This window comes from Anguilla rostrata, chromosome 6 (genome assembly GCF_018555375.3).
Source record: "Anguilla rostrata isolate EN2019 chromosome 6, ASM1855537v3, whole genome shotgun sequence".
Taxonomy (NCBI): domain Eukaryota; kingdom Metazoa; phylum Chordata; class Actinopteri; order Anguilliformes; family Anguillidae; genus Anguilla; species Anguilla rostrata.
This window is the reverse complement of record NC_057938.1, coordinates 17250916-17270432: the sequence shown is the minus strand read 5'-3', so window position 1 is coordinate 17270432 and position 19517 is coordinate 17250916. Positions and strand designations below refer to the sequence as shown.

General features: G+C 42.8%; 2 protein-coding genes across 5 annotated transcripts in view; one reads left to right on the top strand and one right to left on the bottom strand.

Annotated features, from left to right (window-relative positions):
* The window catches only part of LOC135256690 (SH2/SH3 adapter protein Nck1-like), a 50450-nt gene extending 42152 nt beyond the window's left edge, over positions 1–8298 (top strand). For 3 of the 4 annotated variants that reach the window (XM_064338707.1, XM_064338708.1, XM_064338710.1), the window contains 2 exons: positions 2196–2935; positions 4789–8298. In XM_064338707.1, the coding sequence (XP_064194777.1) occupies positions 2196–2935; positions 4789–4983 (935 nt within the window). In that variant the 3' untranslated portion in view covers positions 4984–8298. Of the gene's footprint in view, positions 1–1424; positions 1585–2195; positions 2936–4788 lie in introns of those variants that run through there. The other variant, XM_064338709.1, reaches the window with a different exon arrangement.
* A 3093-nt stretch (positions 8299–11391) lies between these two features.
* bdh1 (3-hydroxybutyrate dehydrogenase, type 1) lies at positions 11392–18089 on the bottom strand. The gene is made up of 5 exons (XM_064338711.1): positions 17455–18089; positions 15899–16009; positions 15201–15342; positions 14782–14934; positions 11392–13809 (listed from the first exon to the last, which is right to left on the bottom strand). The coding sequence occupies exons 1-5, from the start codon at positions 17665–17667 to the stop codon at positions 13343–13345; spliced, it is 1086 nt and encodes a 361-aa protein (XP_064194781.1). The 5' UTR covers positions 17668–18089; the 3' UTR covers positions 11392–13342.
* Positions 18090–19517: the final 1428 nt, after the last annotated feature.

The window sequence follows — 19517 nt, the reverse complement described above, 5'->3', positions numbered from 1 at the left end:
TCCTGCAGACCGTTGGCATGAAGCACACTATGTGCAAACATCAAAATTCCTGCGGACGCACAATGCCGGGAATTTACTATCTGCATAGATCAGAGAACTGTCATATGTGTGTGTTAAATTTGGCTAATGTTTGTTTTCAATACAACTGTTTTCAGAAAAGCAAACCAGTTTATTCAAAGTACAAGGAAATGTCGTTGCATGGAGATTTATGAAGGGCACCGTTCGAATAGAATGTAAATGTGACTTTCCAAATATGTCAGCACCATGGTAGCCGTTGTTAGGCCACTGTTTTTAAGACGCCTTGAAGTTCTCCGTTCCTCGACTCTGAACGGTTTTAAAGCTACGAATCGAGCTGCGCAAAGTTTGCAGTGCTTTCACACTTCCAGTGTGAACATTTGCAGATATTTGTTGAATTTAACATCTGAAGCAAATACTATAAATCCTTCAGCAAACATTGCAACTTCCAGGAACCGGCACAGCATATGTACAAGGGTAAAAAAAAGGTCATGCCATTTAATGGCTTGGTGGACAACGGAGACACCTGCCTTCCAAAGTGGCACAAGTTTAAATGCTGTACCATGGACTTTAAAACTAAAAAAAAGTTTCATAATACAGCATTGACAAAATGTGTTTTTCAGGTTGTTTTATCATAATGTATACTAACCATCTGATTGTTTGTGATTAATTAATTAAAATGTCAAAAGTCTAGAAGTGAATGAAAAGAGGTTTGTAAGATTATGCAAATGTGAATAGTCTTTTGATCCACCTTATCTGTCCTGTTACATAATGAATAATACTTGCTTTTTGTCTGAAACAGTAAATACCAGACTAAAAAGCTTACAGGTTAACTTTACTGCTGCCTACCATTGGTGTTGAGGGCAAATTGTGTTAGGTAGAAAAGCATTTTGGACACAGAACATACTGATCTTATTTTAACCTGTTCCCGCCCACATTTAAGATCCATATCTCTTTTTTTGTTTTTTTTGGGGACCATCAATATCATTTAACATTTCCATTGTCCTACCTAAGTCTTATCTGCGGCTGGTATTGGGGGGGGGGGGGGCGGGATTCTTTCCTCCAGTCGCAAGTCTCCAGCCAGGAGGAAGTAGGACAGCAGCGCTCAGCGCTTAAAAACCTTGGCCGGTTTCCGCCATCTCCGCCCCTGTTTTCCCTTCACCCCCCCCCCCCCCCGCTTCCCCCCACCCCCAGCTGCGGCGTCCTGGAAACGGGGGAAGGCTCGCCGCCCGCGTCCTGAGCGTCGTTCCGTCCCAGGCCGGACACGTTCCTTCCGCCCCGGGCGTCGCAGCTGGTCGCCGTGGCGCCTGGACCGCGGGCGGAGCTTACAGGGGCGACGCAGCCCCGCGCCGAGCTTCCGCAAAACGGCGGCGTCCCGCTGCTCTAGCCGTCGTAATCCGAAGAATTCCGACGAACGTCTGCGTCAGAGCTCGACAAAACGGGGGGGGAAGCGTAGAGACGTCTCCATGTGACGAATGGGTCGGTAGTCTGGCGGCCTTACAGCCCCGAAGAAGTATTTTCCTCACTGGAAAATGTTCCTCACTCGATGCGACGATTATTTTCGCATGTGTGAGTGCTTTATGTGTTGTTCTAATGAATGCTAGATGGTCACAGTCTGATGGCAAAACATGTTTGAATTATAATTTTGTGTATTTATTTGAGTGCGCAAATGATGTATTTTTTAGGAAAACCTCTTCAGTTAATTTTTAATTGTTTTTAGAATTCACCTTTGCGTCAATTTTTGTGATATACAAATAACTTCATGTAAGTTATGCTTTACAGTTTTCTGCAGTGAAACATTTATATGGACACATAAGCAAGCACCAGTTAAAAGTAAACTGTAGGGCAGCCATCCTCCTCTCGTTATATGCTTGCCAGTTAGCCTAAATTGTAATATGAGCATATACTGCATGCTCCTCAGTCCCAACCCTGTAAGAAGGATAGTGGGTGTTGGGCCGGTGCACGGCTGATCTCTTCTGCGTGATTCTGGTTGTCTGAGGAGCCGCTCCGAGCCTGAGAGAAAGTGTTCTTTGGTGGTCTTTATTCCGGTGGGAAGAGCGCGTCTGGGGTATGCGACGGACGAACGGAATGCGAGAGAGCGCGATGCTTTAAGCCGCTAATCCTCCCGGGTTTAAAAAAAAAACCCCAAAAAAAAACACGCCTGTCCTTGTGACCCGCAGGGATCGGGAAGGTGAAGCGGAAGACCAGCATGAGGGACACGGCCTCCAACGCCGACGCCGAGCTCTGCTCGGACAACGGCGAGCGGCTGTACGACCTCAACCTGCCGGCGCTGGTCAAGTTCAGCTACGCGGCCGAGCGCGAGGACGAGCTCTCGCTGGTCAAGGGCACGCGGGTGGTGGTGATGGAGAAGTGCAGCGACGGCTGGTGGCGGGGCGTCTACGAGGGCCGCTCGGGCTGGTTCCCCTCCAACTACGTGACGGAGGACGGCGACGGGCTGGCGGGCGACCCGGCGGCGTCGCTGACGGAGAAGCTGGCGGCCGCCGTGCACAGCGGCGGCGGCGGCGGCGGCGGGAACGGCGGGCGGACGCTGCACACGGTCCAGGCGCTCTACCCCTTCAACTCGGGCAACGACGAGGAGCTGAGCTTCGAGAAGGGCGAGGTGATGGACGTGGTGGAGAAGCCCGAGAACGACCCCGAGTGGTGGAAGTGCCGCAAGGCCGACGGCCAGCTGGGGCTGGTGCCCAAGAACTACGTCACCGTGCTGCAGAACTCCCACGGCAACGCCCCGGGCAACGCGGGCCCGCCCACGCCGGACTGCGACTACATCGAGCCCTCGGGCAGCGGCAGGTTCGCCGGGCGCCAGTGGTACTACGGCAAGGTGACCCGGCACCAGGCCGAGGTGGCCCTCAACCAGAGGGGCGAGGAGGGCGACTTCCTCATCAGGGACAGCGAGTCGTCCGTAAGTCCCGCCCTTTCCGGCCCTGTCTCCTCCCGTTCCACTCACCGGCAGATAAAACGAAACAGTGTGTAGGTTTTTTGGAGGTCTGCCATGTGGAAAAAGTGGAAAAGAGTACTATTTTATGACAGTTAAACACTTTCTGAATATTGAAAGTGCACTGCTCACTTAGTTTAGTTTTACCCACTTTTGTGGAAAAGATGCATGCTTTCATGTATACGCCCATAGCTGGATGTTGGAAAAAAGCTGGCCGCTTGTCTTTAGGTGGGGTAATGTCAGAGGCGTGCATTTTTCTATCACACAGCAGCACATCTGCAAAGGTCGCAGTGTCAGGTGCATGTTTGCACAAGCAGTCTGATCACGCACAGTTCAGTGTCATAGAAGAACTCACAACTGTGAGAAGGTCCAAGATAGCCTCTGAAAGCACACAGTGAATCGTGCAGAGTCAGTGGTCTATGCACACAGAGCACTCTGAAAGTCACAGTGCAGAGTCAGTGGTCTCTCTACACAGAGCACTCTGAAAGTCACAGTGCAGAGTCGGGTCTCAACAGGCAACTGAACACAGTGCAGATCCTGTCTACACAGAGCAGCTCTGAAAGTCACAGTGCAGAGTCAGTGGTCCAATGCACACAGAGCAGCTCTGAAAGTCACAGTGCAGAGTCAGTGGTCTAATGCACAGAGAGCAACTCTGAAAGTCACAGTGCAGAGTCAGTGGTCTAATGCACACAGAGCAACTCTGAAAGTCACAGTGCAGAGTCAGTGGTCTCTCTCACACAGAGCAACTCTGAAAGTCACAGTGCAGAGTCAGTGGTCTAATGCACACAGAGCAACTCTGAAAGTCACAGTGCAGAGTCAGTGGTCTAATGCACACAGAGCAACTCTGAAAGTCACAGTGCAGAGTCAGTGGTCTAATGCACACAGAGCAACTCTGAAAGTCACAGTGCAGAGTCAGTGGTCTCTCACACAGAGCAACTCTGAAAGTCACAGTGCAGAGTCAGTGGCTCTCTCACAGAGCAGCTCTGAAAGTCACAGTGCAGAGTCAGTGGTCACTCAAACCTGCTCACAGAGCAACAACTCGAACAATCGAAATCTCAGAGTCAGTGGTCTTCCAAAGAGAAACTCGCCCCAAATCTGCAACATTTCATTGACCGATCACCTGTTGCGATGCACAAAACACCATCTGTAGCAATGGAACAAAAAACATTTCCTACTGCTTCAAATTTGGCTTACAGCTGTGTTTCTTCACCCCCAAGAAGCAGCCCTGCTCTTTTACCCACAGAGCTGTTTATGAACATAGACATTAGTGAAAAATGATTTGTGCAGTTCACATAAATCAGTCATGACGCTACAGCTCAAACTTCATTTTTGTTGTCATTTAGGACAGTGCTAATATGTATCTGTGATTTATTGATCGCGACATTGCATTATAGTAAGCATAACAGTGTGCACAATTGTACTCTAATAATGTGTACACATGATAGAGGGATATAGCGCTTTTATTGAAAACCAAAGGTTTTGCGACACTAATTCTGTTATGTAAGCCATGGTTAATGTACAGCTAGATTGGGAATCGACCATTATTCAACATCAAAGGGAAGAAATTAATTCTTGATTTTGAAAATCATTTTGTCAGTTTCAAACGAAACACAATTTACTTATTGCAAAAAAAAAAAAAAAGAATGAACTCAACAATGCTAAATGAAGTGATAAGTGCTGTATTCCTCTGTCATTAAAATCATGGCCAGAATTCAATCACAAACACTTTCACAACTTTCGAATGAATGCAGTTTTTTTTCTTCCAAATTCAGGCTCTTGTCAATAATCGGTCTCTTCTTTTTTCTCCCCATGTTCCTCAGCCCAATGACTTCTCCATCTCCCTGAAGGCCCAAGGCAAGAACAAGCATTTCAAGGTCCAGCTGAAGGACAGCCTCTATTGCATCGGACAGCGCAAATTCAACTCCATGGAGGAGCTGGTGGACCACTATAAAAAGGCCCCCATTTTCACCAGTGAACAGGGAGACAAACTCTATCTAATCAAGGCACTGTCCTGATCCATGCAGAGCCTGCCTTTTATCTTCAAGACTGTTGATCACTCGTGACCAAATGGGGTGGGGGGTGGGTGGGGTTGTAATCATTTCAAGAAGAGGAGCGGAAAGTGAATATTACCACGGACTCCTATGTATCGGAAGCGACTTGATGGACAACGTTCCAATTTATCAATTTCACACGTCATGTTTTAGGTCATAGATATGCATATTGACGATAACAACATTTACTGGCTATATCTTAGTTTTGTTAATATATATCCACTTCTGAGTTTGCCTTCTGGTTGGCAACCCAGGGCTCAAGAAACAAAACCCGTTGTACGTTCAGAAGTTGAGTGACTTGTGTTGGGGTTCAGATTACACAGTATGCTCAAGTGCACTGCAGTGTAACAAGTAATTGAGCCAGCTCGGCGTTCAGAATGGGCATGAAATTAAATCAATGTATCATTACATTCTTAGACCAAATGTACACTCATCCAAGGTGGCTTACTTGCTGCCTAGAATTCCCAAACCTGCTTTTGGTTTTCGAATGGTGTTTTGTCATCCCGGATGATGTCATCATGAGTTCAGCCAATGGGGACGTGGAGAAAAAGCGTGACTGGGGGTTGGTGAATCCTCTGTCGCAACGAGAGCTTCAGCCAGACTGCATGTGAACTTGTGTTCCACACGTCATCTGAAACAAGATGCCGTTATTCTGACCGGTCTCAGAGCAGTGGGACTGTCTCAGAGGAGGGGTAGAAGGGCGATTTATGACTTGGTTAGGTCATGTATACACCCCCCCCCCCCCCCCCAAAAAAAAAAAAGTACAGTAGCCCACTTATGAAACTGGGTGAGTGTTACAGGGTACGCTGACTGAAACATCACAAAAGCGCTTGTCACAGATGTCCTTAGAGATTTCCCTTCACTGGTAATCTTTGCTTGCTCTTCACTTACATTACTGAGATAATATGGGCCTGAAAAGGGTATGAGGGTGATTTCAGTTGGGGGGGAAAAAAAACCCTGGGAAAGCTTTTGTTTGGACGTGCTGAGTGTTTATATGTTGTTCAGCCCTGTATGGACCATTTTGTTGGTCCATCAAATGAACCTCTTCCCTGGGGTCCATTTTCAAACACTTTCTATAGAGGTATATAATTACAGTCCAATGTAGAATAACTATTATAAGGAAACCTGCCTACGTGTTTTTTATTTTTTATTTAAGGAAAACCCTAGCAGTCCTAGGAGCCCTTTACATGTCTGCTGGTGTTCCCACTCCCTGTTCTCCAGGAGAACCCGAGGGCTGGAAAACCAGGTGCCCATTCACGCTGACTGTGAGGGCACCAGGGGGCAGACAGTGCTATTCAATTCTATGCCTGTAAACAAATGGCCAATTGCTGCCCTTAGTTGGCGGGTTCATAATTGAGTGTATACGATAAGCTTATTGTGATAAATGTGAGTGCAGCAGTTGTCGCCGGGCTTGTGCGTGTGTGTGTGTGTATTATGTGTCTGTCTGTGTGTGTGTGTGTTTCCTCATCTGGCTAATCGGCCACCCCACAGTCCATTGCTCACGTTTCACCTGACAGTCTCAGACTTGCTTTGTCTAAAGTGCTGTTGGCTACAATATGTGCTGTGTGTACTTTATTCATTGGTTGGTTGTGATTTCTTTTAATGGTGCTGTGCTTGTATGCTTGCTTGATGAAGGGAGAACCTTGGGAGTTTTAGTTTACCTTACGTGGGACGTATGCGGTCCTATGTACTCCTTCCTACAACATTTTGTTTTTCATTCTAGGGTTTATTAGTTTTTTCCACTCCCACTAAAAAAAAACTATGACGACTGCTTGAGAAGACCTTAATAAATGCCATATGTTAGCTTTGTTGGTGGGATTAAAATGGAGACCCCAGAATCACCAATTTCCAATACAGTGGAGGATAAGCCAACAGTGGAATGAATAGTAAACTATATATCAGGAAGTAGATGGGAACGCTTGCGTATGGAAAATGAAATGGGCAGTATTATATAGAAGTGTCCTCACAACTTTGTGTTGTTGAATGTAAGCAGAGGTCAAAAATATATCTTTTGGTTATTCCCCACAAGCCCTCAAAATATCTGAATGACTTTTTCAGCTTGAGGAGATGGACTAATGTAAGGGTGAGGATGGTAAATGTTGGTAGTGCAAAGAGGGGAAAAAAAGTGGAGATCTGTAATCTAGTTAGCGGTTGTGCCGAGAGACTGGACTACATCTGGTGTTAATGAATTGAAATGGATATAGTCAGAATGGAGAAATGAAACCGCTTGGATCCCAGTACGGGGGCAAGTGGCAGCCAGATATTTGGAGAGTCTGTCACTCGCGTGCCTTAGCTGAAGTGTGTGCCCACGGGTCAGGTCACGTGTCTCCTGTGCGCTAAACGTCGTTTTTACATTTTTTTTTTCCACCTTCCAGTTCTGCTTTGTGTTTGGGTCACTGCTTTATTCGTAACAGGAATGAGTCCATGCGTGTCTTTTAAAAAAACACAAAAAAAACACGTTCCCTCAGAAGACCACCCTTGTTTTAAAGGCAGGTTCTGTTTTATTTTAACCTAGTGTTAGAGGAGTAATGCTTCATTTGTATTTTTAAATCTTAGATGTGTATAAGATCAAGTGACCTTAACTTATTGTAGTTTGTTTTCATTAATCGATGTGTGCTTGGATAATGATACAATGTGATTACAAATAGGCCTAATTATTGTCCAGTGAAAGCCCTGTTGCATGTAATGTATTTCCAGATATGATTTTACAGAGCACCACAACAGTCTCACCCAATATCCTGAGGCTTCTAGTCTGCGTAGCTACAAAATTGCTTTGGCCTTTGCTCCAAGGAACATATTTTAGGCAAGTGTTACATTTATTAATACTTCTTGTTTGACACTGAAATTTGGATACTTCTAATAATTTAAAATATTACACGAGATGCGAGTCTCGTGACTCTTTGCGTAGGAGAAAGAGGATCGGAGTTTGAAACGAACTTGTTCAGCGAAGCTTAGCTTGTGAAGGAAGAGTTTTTTTTTTTTGCGCTATACACTGCCACCGCCCTTCAAAAAATATAATTAAAGGCACTCCCCAGGGCCAGATCCTTGAGTGTAAAACAGCCATCAAATATTGAGCACCAGCTGGACCTCTCAGAAGTTGTCACTTGAATGCGGAGCACTCTTTATAAGCCGTGAAAAGGAGTAGACCATACTGTGAAAATTAATGTGTTGTCCTCTTTGCTGTTGTTTCATTGAGGGGATGTCGACTTCACATGTAATATTTCTAGAAGAGTTTATTAGACTGGTAAAAAGGAAGTAATAAAATGGTTAACTACTCAACCGCTGTTGTTTGTTTTTGTTGGCCATGGTGTGCCGATGGACCTTAGGGGAATGTGAGGGGCCCCTATTCATGAAGTTCGTTCAGTATTGCCTGTACTGTGAACATTGGTTAAAACTATACGGTAACTATTACGAACTTTACAAAATAGAAAATGTTATCTCTTACACTCTTGGGTTTGTTAACCTTTGTAATGTATCATTTTTAGAACTTTGTATATTGTAAGCAAAAGAAAAGCCCACAAGTTCAAGTCTAAGTGCCCTCAACACTGTGAATGTTATGTTCGGATTTTCCAACGCGAGCTGAACAGCCGATAAAACATTCTTCCGATTAAGTCACAGAACAGTTCCTTCTCATATTTAATGCAGTGCAGGGACAGGCAGCTCCAATCACAAGCCCTATTCACATGGGTTTATTTATCTGCATTTTATTTTTCCCCAATATCCTTGGCCTTGGCATGACTGATTCGCCTTTTACAAATGAGCGTTGCTTTTGTGAAGGTACACGGGTATAAATTCGAGCCACAGCAGGCAAAATAATAGTAATAAACTTTATATAAAGAGGTTACATACACTCAGTGGCCACAGCTCCACAACAGTGAATCGTGGCTGAAACTCAATATTTAATGCACGAAGACATGGTGAACAGGTTTTGTTGAACAAAATGAATAAAAATCCAGTGAGTGGCAGTTCTGTAGGCAAGAAGGCCTTGTTATTGAGAGGTAATGGGAGGATTTGTTCATGCCAACAGGAAGGCCACAAAAGGCTCATATAACAGTTGCTTACAGCAGTGATGAGCAGAAGGAGCATCTCTGAAAGCACAGCATGTCAAACCTTGAAGCTGATGGGCTGCAGCAGCAGAAGACCACATCGGATTCCACTTCTGTCAGCTAAGAACAGGAAGATGAGGGTTCAGCGGCCGCATGATCACTAAAACTGGATGATTGAAGATTGTAAATATGTTGCCTGGTCTAACGAATCTCAGGCTGGGCGATTGGAAGCGTACCGCGACAATAATCATTGAATGCATTAATGGCCATTGCCACCATTTGGTGCGTTGCATTTCTTTTTGTCTTTTTTTCTCTTTTTCAGTTTACTCCAATGGCCATCACAGCCCCCAGATCTCAATCCTATAGAGCACTTTTGGGATGAGGTGGAACAGGAAGTTCGCAACATGAATGTCTGGTCAAAAAAATCAGGAAATGCATGATGCTATCGAATCAGCATGGACCAAAATCCCTAGGGAATATTTCCAGCACCTTGTTGAATCCATGCTGTTGAGGCAAAAAGGGGTCCTACCCAATACAAGATAGGTGTACCTAATAAAGTGGCCTGAGCGTAAATGTTTGCTCTGGTGCTTCTTCATTTTATTTGGTCTACAAGGAAACCATGGGCAATATAGGGCAACCAACTTGTTGGTACGTTGGTAGAGAAATGTTTCCTTGTTTGCAAGAACAAAAGGTAAAAACTCACATTTGTTTAATGGATATTAAGTGAATTGCCAAATGTCAGAGAACTAACGAAAAAACAAGGGTGGGGTTCACATGAGTTGGAAGAGCAATGGTGATGGAGGAGGGGAGCAGTTCATGAATCCCATCTAGCGATTTCACACATGACTACATAGGGAGGGAAAAAGTCAATAAATACCTTTGGGGAGAACTATTCCCATTCCAACAGGGCAAGGGAAGGTCAGTGTCCTCTGGGTGGAGTTCTGTAAAATTAGCAATGGACTTAAACCTGGAATAGTAGATAAAGTCACTGACTTTACAAATAATGACTTTAATTTAACGAAGAGCTGAGGCAGAACAAATGCCAACACAGTGTGACCACTCCGAATCAAATTACCCACGTCTGATGTCTTATGCTTGAAGTAAAGCACCAACAATTAAGTTATCTTTAGAGACCCCTTGTGGTTGAATAAGGAATTCAAGTTGTAGTGTGCTGAAACCTGTTTTGAGTCAGATATACCCTAGGTTTTGTCTTATTTACAATTTTGGTATTTGTTTGGAGGCCAAATATATAAACAGTATATATGACTCCAGAGAAGGACAGGTCAAGTGGTAAACCATTGTTCTATTGACAGATGCTTATGCTTGCAGTGATTAAAATGAAACTGAATCAATGCAACACACTTGTATATCAAATATTTCTACTCCTTCTGGATGCCCACACCAACTCAGGATGAGCTTGCCGTCCCCCAGTGCAGACGCCACACACCAAATTACCTTAGGGCCTTAAACCCCAAATAAAGTCTATTCTTTTCCAGCTAAAATCACTGGAATTGGCCATAATGCTAAGCTTATGCTAAGTTATTCCAAACTCACTGTGCACAAGCCTCGTCATGCTATCTCAGTGTCATGAGGGCTGATTTCAATGTTTTGGAAGTCTCAGACTGGTGTGAATGCGAGTCTTCTTCGTGTCAGGCTCTGAGGAAGAAAAAGCCCAGCCTCGATCACGCGTGCGGTGACTGCACAGAGGCCTCCGCACTGCTAAAAACAGCAGGAACGCATCCCGTCCCGGCGAGCTCCCCAGAGCTGAGGCGGCACGCGCGAGGGTTCCTGTTTGTCAGGAAAAGATGACTCAAGGAGCGCTGCCGCATTTCCTCAGCAGAAATATAGCTCTCCGAAGGAGAACACGCGGCTGTGACTCAACACACCCCAAAACCCTCGCAACTAGTACAGGAATATGCTGCCTGCATATTTTGTCCTTTCAACATTATGTGAATTTGTGCTTTCATATAAAACGATTCATTCATGAAGGATGGCTAAACTAAACTACTCTTTTCATTTCTGTAATTGCCACTGAATATAATTTAGTACACGTTTCACAATACACATCCTACGCTGCACTCCAAGGAGCCAGATTTATGTGTAATCGTTCATGTGTCATTGAAGTAAGTATGAATTTTTTTAAAACAAATAGAAAGCTTTCCACTGATTACGAAGCGTTTCCCCACACAAATATTAAACGTGCACTTATAAATAAAAATCTACCTTAGGGGAAGCCTTTTAAAATCCACAAAAACACAAACGTACCAGATAATTCAAAGAACAATAAGATAATGAGATTTAAAAAGTGACATAGTACCAAAGGGGATCAACCACTGCTGAAATGCATTAATTTATAGTGTGAAGGTCAGACACAAATCCTTGAATTAAAAAATACATTGAGAAGAATGGTTACAAAGTACATGAAGCATACATTTGTTGAATACTGTCCTCTGGTGGCAGTTTTAAGAAACACATGAAAAACTTTTCATATCATCTTTTGATGCATAGTACAGTAGTCAAGCACATGCACAAAACATTAGTAGAGAGACTATAGGTTTAAAATGTTTACAAATGTAATATTAAAACAAACTGCAAATTAAGATTTATTTTTCACAAATGACTGAAAAAATAATTTCTGAATAGTCTATGATGGGCCATCCTTGGCCACAGTCCAAATAAAACTGAGTCATTATAATCCATTTTAAGCAGGCTTTTCAGATAAACAAGTTTTATATTTCTACAAAAATATAAACTCTTTATTAGTCAACATTCGCCTGAGTACATCCAGCCTTTTATGTGCACACAATCTCTCAGTTGCCTTTAATAAGCAAATGCAGAGTGCCCATTTAAAAACAGCGCCAACCAAATACTTTTCACAGCATGTTAAAATGACAGCAAAGCCTGTTTTCATCATTGAAAAGTGATAGAAACCATTTACTTTCTCTTTTAATCTCAATGGCATCAAACAGAATTAAAAGCGCAAATGCGCCAACTATTTTGGTCCTTCAAAAGACCCTGATAGAGGCACAGAGGGAAAAAAGCATAGTATTGCCGTGCTTTACAATAACCATGCCAACCGAAAACAACATCTATGCATCGCAAATTGAGCTGGTGAAAAGTTTTTGAAAAAACAAGAGTCCATTTACCACTGATTACAACAAAGAAAGTGAATAAACCAGGAATACAAACAGCAAACATTTTCAGTGATATAATAATTGAAATTTGAGAAGAATAGTTCATTCCAGCCAATTTTTTTAGGTTTAGACATAAATGTGATTCGGATGAGGTGTTTGAAATTCAGGCCAAAGGTCTTTGAGAAAAATGTTACACAGAGGTTACAATGCAACACTAGTGGAAAAGACTCTTAATAAAATGTCAGATTCAAAGAGTGGATTTATTAAAGCCCAAATCAGAGAGCCGTCTAGCCTAAAAGGGCAAAATCACAAGCAATACCCAATATGTGGTTTATTTGCTTAAATGGCCATGTAATTTGCTTTATGTACGCAAAACCAAACGCGAGCTTAAACAAGAATTTGTGAACACAAATGTTCCATATGTAAAAATGATGAGCAATCATCAGTGGCAAGACAGTTTAACAATTACAAACATAATCTGAGTGAACTTAAATACATAGGGCATTGAGGCTATTAGGATGCCATATTGGGGTGGCAATCCAGAAAAAAATTTTCTCAGAGAGAAGCCTTTTGGATCCATTATTTGGATACATCAATGCCAAAAGGCCTTAATGAGGAGTTGTCATTGGCTTGTTTTATTTGAGTTTTGTTTGTTGCTGATTTCTTGGATGTGATTGGCCCTATTATGTACATATCATCGGCACGTCATCAAACCAGTTGAGCCAAGGGAACGATATTTGACCTGCAATTCAGTTTGGTACTTTTTACATGCTGAAGAAGGGCGTTTTGCCTGAAAAGTTTGTGCAAATAAAAGATACTTTATATTTTATGGAAGTGCGATCCTTATCTCATTTTATTTATATTTGAAACAGAATTTGTTGCAAATGGACGGCACCCCTTTAACTCATTTAGTTGACCCTGATCATCACCCTGATTAGTGTTTGGGGTTGGTGTTCCTGCCATTTAAATTCAGCTAATTCAGGAAGAACTGAAATACAAGTTATGAATTGAAAACTGGCTACATTGTTCGATGAGTACTTTTCAATGAGTTAATCACATTTCAGTGCATTTCCTGAATTGACTGCATTGAAATGGAACGGACTCCAACTCTACAGTAACTACATATTTGAACAGGAGCGTCCTTCAGAAGTACAGCCAATCAGAGATGGCGGCTGGCAGGTGGGTCATAACCAGCATCCTTATCCACCAGTGCACCTCCATGGGGTTGTAGCGGGTGAAGGGACGACTGGACCGGACGGCGTCCGCGATGGCATGAATGACGGGCGTCATGTCCTTCGGGCCACAGTTGCAGTAGGAGCGCACTGTGGCCACGCGCTGCTCGAATTTGGCTTTCCCATAATCCTCCTGGACGCCAGGAGGCGCCTCGCTCCACAGCTTCTCAGCCGTGGCCGCCACGACGTCGCGGTTCAGGATCCCCGTGGCGGCGACGAAGTTTCCCGGCTCGACCACGACGACTTTCACCTGCCACGGCTTCATCTCGTACCGGAGGCAGTCGGAGAAGGCCTCCACGCCGTATTTGGACACGCAGTACGGGGAGCGCATGGCGTTTCCCATTCGGCCGTACATGCTCGCCAGGTTCACCACTCGACCTGCGGGGCAGGTCACAATGCTGAGTTTTTTTTTTTAAGCTTCCATAAAAACAAATGCAACTAGCAATTTGTTACCAAAAAAGTCTTGGTTTATCAGAGGCAAGACTGACTTCTATTCTGGGTTTGCTCTCGCAAAGCATGCCCTTAGTCATTCTTGTGGTTTTTTTCTGTCTGCACTTAGATGCAGTTGCAATTTTACTGTGTGCTTAGTCATAGTTGCAATTTTCTTTAAGTAGTAGTTTTAATTCTGTACTGTACTTAGTCTACTGCTGTACTGCTAACAAATGTCAATTCCACACAGCAAGCAAAACTTGGACAAAATAAAGATAAAAAGTAGTTTGTAAAAATACCAGTAAATATTTAATTAAATTTAATCCAGTATATCAGGTTCAGTCTTACAGATTCTTAGAAAATCATTCTTAAGCTGTTATACAAATCTACGTTTGACATGGTACACAAATCTGTTATGGCTGCTTTGAAACAGGGATCCAAAGATACCCTCCCACATCCTCCCACCTCTATGTGTACATGTACATTTATTTGACAGACGTTTTTATCCAAAGTGACATATAATAAGGGCATACGCAATGTCATTGGAACAACTACAAAACACAGGTCTCATAAGGTACAATACTCATTATGTAATAGTTATCCATAGTCATGAACATACTAAGTCCAGTTCACATAGTTAGCATTGGCTAGGTCAGAAAGTTATGATAAGACAAACTAGGAGGCATGACGACAAGCTACAAAATCAAGTTAATGATACAAGTGCAATTTAAGTGCTGAGTGGAGATACAAGTGTAAAATGAAAGTGCTGGAGGAACATGTGTGTCTTGCTAAAATCTTGCAATTTGAAAGATATTGAAAGGCCACAATGAGTTGGGATCTTGAGTTAATGCTCTCTGAGAGATGCCACCATTCCCCTGCCCAGCCCAGCCCCTAGTCCCAGAGGGACACACTAACACTTACCTTTGGCCTTGCGAATGAGGGGCAGCAGAGCCTTGGTAACCCTGATGGTGCCCCAGAGATTCACCTCTGAAATCTGCTTGTAGGTTTCCATGCTGGTGAACTCCACGTCTCCAAAAGTGGAAACTCCTGCGTTGTTCACCACAGCCCACAGACCTGTCAGGACACCGGAGCACACAGAGGGGTCATTGAGGCTCAGTTACCCCTTTCTGTAGTAGTGCTGCTTTTATTGACCTGTTTGAATAGGAGAAGAGCATCTACTGAATGGATAGAAAGTAATGCTAAGTAAAACTGCAAAAATGTTACAGTGACAAGGACTTCTGTCATTAATAATAAGGCCCTGCTTTGGTGGGCAGGTATGCGTGCGGTCATGTAGTTGGCCACTCTGGGCCAGCGACCAATCGAGGAGTGGGGACGTCTACCTCTCTCAGGGTCCTCCAAGTTGCCTCTGACGAACTCTGCTGCCTCGGCGACCTGGTCCTCACTGCAAACGTCCAGCTGCACCACCTTCATCCTGTCTGAGTGCAGCTCCTCCAGCTCCTTGGCCCCATCTCCACCCTTGTCCTGAAAGTACAAGGCAGACACACATCTACAGGTCACTCAAAATTACACACACATCCACTACCCTGTAAGTAAAAGTGAGACAGAAATACTGTGAATTTTCAGGCATGGGATAACCTACTCATTCTGTGAACCAATGTTTGAATGCTGTCTCAAATGGGTCAGTCCAGGCAAATTCGACATACTTTTGGACCACATCATCACAGATTTTAATTAGATTTGGCATGCATATTTGGTCTTATAAGAAACCCCTGGAACTGAAATAACACTTTTCTTGGATCCTTATTAAGGGAGATATGGTAACAAAGTTTGGTGAAAATTTGCATGTGACAGAAGAAACATGCACACGTTTGCCCCCAGCCACAGACCCTGAGACCCTGGAAAAATACTTCTCTCTACTCTCCTCCCCAAATACATCAACTGACAAACAAGATCATGGTTGACAGACATGATGCTGGACAGTATTAATCTGTTTCATGTGTATGTTTATATTTCATAAAGCTGAAACAAATAACAGCCATGATTTGGGGGTTTGAGTGAATGTGAATCAATGCATTACCTTCAGAAGGCATCCGGCAAAGACAGTAAAGCCCAGCTTATGGAGGTATTGTGCCAGGGCAAATCCAAATCCGGTGTCACAGCCAGTAATGAACACAGCCTTTCCCTCAGTCTGTAACATTGAACCCGAAAAGGGTAAAATATCATAGTTCAGGGCACAAATGTAAATGCTTGTATGCAATCCGAACAACTGACCCAAGAGCACAAAGTTTTTTATTTTTTTTTACAAATACAATATATTTCCATATATTGCTGTTTGTGAACAAAACATACAACCATTGTACTTTTTGGAATACACTCTCCAGATATGATAATTATCTTGCAGCAATGCAGACTTTCGACTGTCTGACCAGTCAGTCGTAGCGTGAGTAGGCATGACACTGCGGTAGCAAAACAGGTTTTTTTACTGATTGACTGGCGAATAGGGACATAAGAGCAGAGGCTAACATTTCTGAGACAGCAGGGAGGAGAGTTCAGAAATGGTTGAGAGAGAAAGGAATGAGAAACTTCAGACAAATGTACAGTGCAGCCTCCAAGTAATACAAAACAATAAATGTTAGAAAAGAAAGCTTTTGGTTTGGGTGTGGGCTAGGATTGTGGTTCCCACACTGATAGCACAAACTTTCTTAACCTTCATGTACTAGGATGGGAGGTATGCGGGTTATGGGTTGGTGAGGCACATCCCACACCAACACATCACAGGCACCTTGAGGGTTTTCCACATAAATAACTGTACTGTATTTTCCCATGTAAGCCTACATGAAGAGATTTGCTTCAAGGAGAGGAGATGCCACAAGGCAATATCACTGACACTCAGGTTAGCTCTATTGGATGGTCTTGGCAATTACAGACACCAAACCCTGCAGTAATAACATTGCATAATCCTACAGGTTGCCACCTGAAGAAGAAATGGATCGTGGAGGTAGGTCCTTTCTAGAATTTTGATCACGTCTCCTTGGTTAACAGGTTATGCATTTGCCTACAGCCCTAGGCTGTTGTTCAGCAAGTCTGATTTCATTTTGTGCATTCTACCTTCTGGAATCTATGTACTACAGACCAGATTTTTCTTTACTTCTTTAATGGGAGACGTAGTCTGTGCATAACGTGCAACTATATCAATAGGCCTACATTAAGAAAATCTCTTAATAATGCTGCAAATTACCACAATCAAGCATCACTGAGAATGTGCTATGAAGTAATAGGCTACTACTTATGCTGCAACACCTCGATAGCTGACACAATGTATCAAGAGTTTAGAAATGAAAAAAAAAACAAAAACACATCAACGTTACAGTAAAAGCAAACAACATAGCCTAACGTTACGTATTGCAGCCCTACAGCAAGCTAGAAGTATTATTTATGCGTAGCGTTACGCTATATTAGCCAGCTAAGTCATAGCTGTGCTTGGGACCTGGCTAACAGGTTAGCTTCCTCAGTCGGTTTGCTTTTGCATTACTAGATACCGGTAATGCTCTGTGCAGCTCTGCACTGACAATAACATACAGGAAATTACTAGCGACCACTTGCGTACTAACCTCCTGTTGTGATTAATCTTACCTTCACAGATCCCCTGGGAATTGGTGGCATCGCGACGTAAAGAACGAAAAATAAATACACCCCCACGATGCATTCCGCCACGTTAGCTTCGGGAAGCCCACATAACATGGCGAAATAATTTAATAAAGCAGGGAGACCGAAACCTAAAGTTACTGTTAAAGTCACTGAAAATAAAATAAGAACTGCTACACGTCTCAGTGGGAGTGCACACATTTTCGTGGCTGTCGGAATTTAGGCTATAATCTTAAATAATCAGGTGAACGTTACTTGCCAGTTCTTTAACGTTGCTTAACAGAACAGCTCCGATCTTTGACTTAGGCAACAGTTCCCTTAAATTGATTCATTAACCCAGCGCCTAGTGATCTAGGATCAGACAACCAAAGCAAATTCGAGCTCCCCCAGAAACAGTAACCATGCAGAGGCACTAGCTAACGTTCGCATAGTAATATCCCGGCCCGCCCCATTTCCGGCCTCTTCTCCCTTTTAAGGTTTTCACTTTCTGCAAAATGCCCACTGTTATTACTGCTACATCTGCCAGTCTTTCGCCAAAGATCCTATATCAATTAATGCAATTCTGTGTTCCACCACTGAAACTTGACGTTCTATTCCAAACCAGGCTATTCTTATCGTTAAACACTACAGCTGCGCACCTGTGACCATTGCACAAGGCTGCTATATCGTTCGTCTAATTTGATTTGACCATTGATAGTTTTGTATACGCAAGTAACTATTCGGTGGTTCGTGATTACAGTTGTTGTCAAGAGGATTTCATGGCGACGATTTTTTTTAAACGAACAAAGACATATTAGGAACAATATGGCATAAATATACATCTGAATGCATTCATCCATGTTAAGCAATCATATCTGTTCCATGCTCAAATATATTGTGTTTGCTTAGAGTGCCTCTCGTTATCCTCTTCGTTTACGATTCTTATTTTTTTCCAGACACATTCCAATATCTTTATTTTTTATTATAACCTCCGTGCATCCTTTCATCGCTCCTTAGCTCCACTCATCGGAGGGCTCAATGAAAAAGCGTGAGGACGGGGGAACCGAGGAAACGTGTATTTTTTTTAAAATATCATTTTTAATTAATTAAACAATATAAATAAATTATTAAGTAATAGAACAAACATATAGGCAACAATACACTTTACACTTCTTCAAAGACAGTCTACAACACAAGTGGGTTATTGTCAACATTTATGCCACGCTATTTTATAAATCAGAATTTTATATAATACAACCTATATAATTAAGAGAGAAAAATAAAAAAGGTAGCCAATAAAGAAGGGAGAAGGGAGGGCATTAGAATTGTCCAATTAACTACAGAATTCAGTGTATTACTGTATCTTATCTAAATAATTCGGATGGTATGCCATCCCACCAAGTTATGACTTGGGGCGGCATTCCCCATACCTATACAGCACAGACAGTTTGCCATTTTTCAGGGTTTCCTACACAAATAACCTTGATTACCACAGACTCTTAGCCCTGTACATTCTGACCTCATGTCAAGAGACAGAATTTACAAAAAACTTCACACATCCGCACAATAAAGCCACAAACGTATGGGATTTGGTGTTTTTCCCTCTTGTCCTTCTTTTTCCTGCCAATTACATCATCACAAATGCTCATGGCCCACAGACGTCTGCCCATTGGACATTTAGCTACATCAGCCAATAAAAACATCAGATAAACAAGCAAAATTAGTATGTTTTTCAAGGAAAAAAAGCAGCATTGCTTTGTATGTGTGAGTAACTTTTTGTACATTGAAAATGTTCAGGTGTCCACATACTTTTGGAAATGCAGTGCACATCTGGTTGGGGAAACGGTGTTACTACATAACTGTACATTTTGTGACAGATGGTTTGAGAAAGTGATGTTGACTCAACGAGTCAAGAAATTCAGTTTTCAAAGTGACACAAATACATGTAGGATAATTTTAGTAAATATGAACATACTCACTAATCTTTTGTGAGCAATTTTGGTGTAGTTCAATCAGGCTTCAGTGTCTTAACTTAATATTTTGTAATTATACTCATTTCTACATTTAAGTCC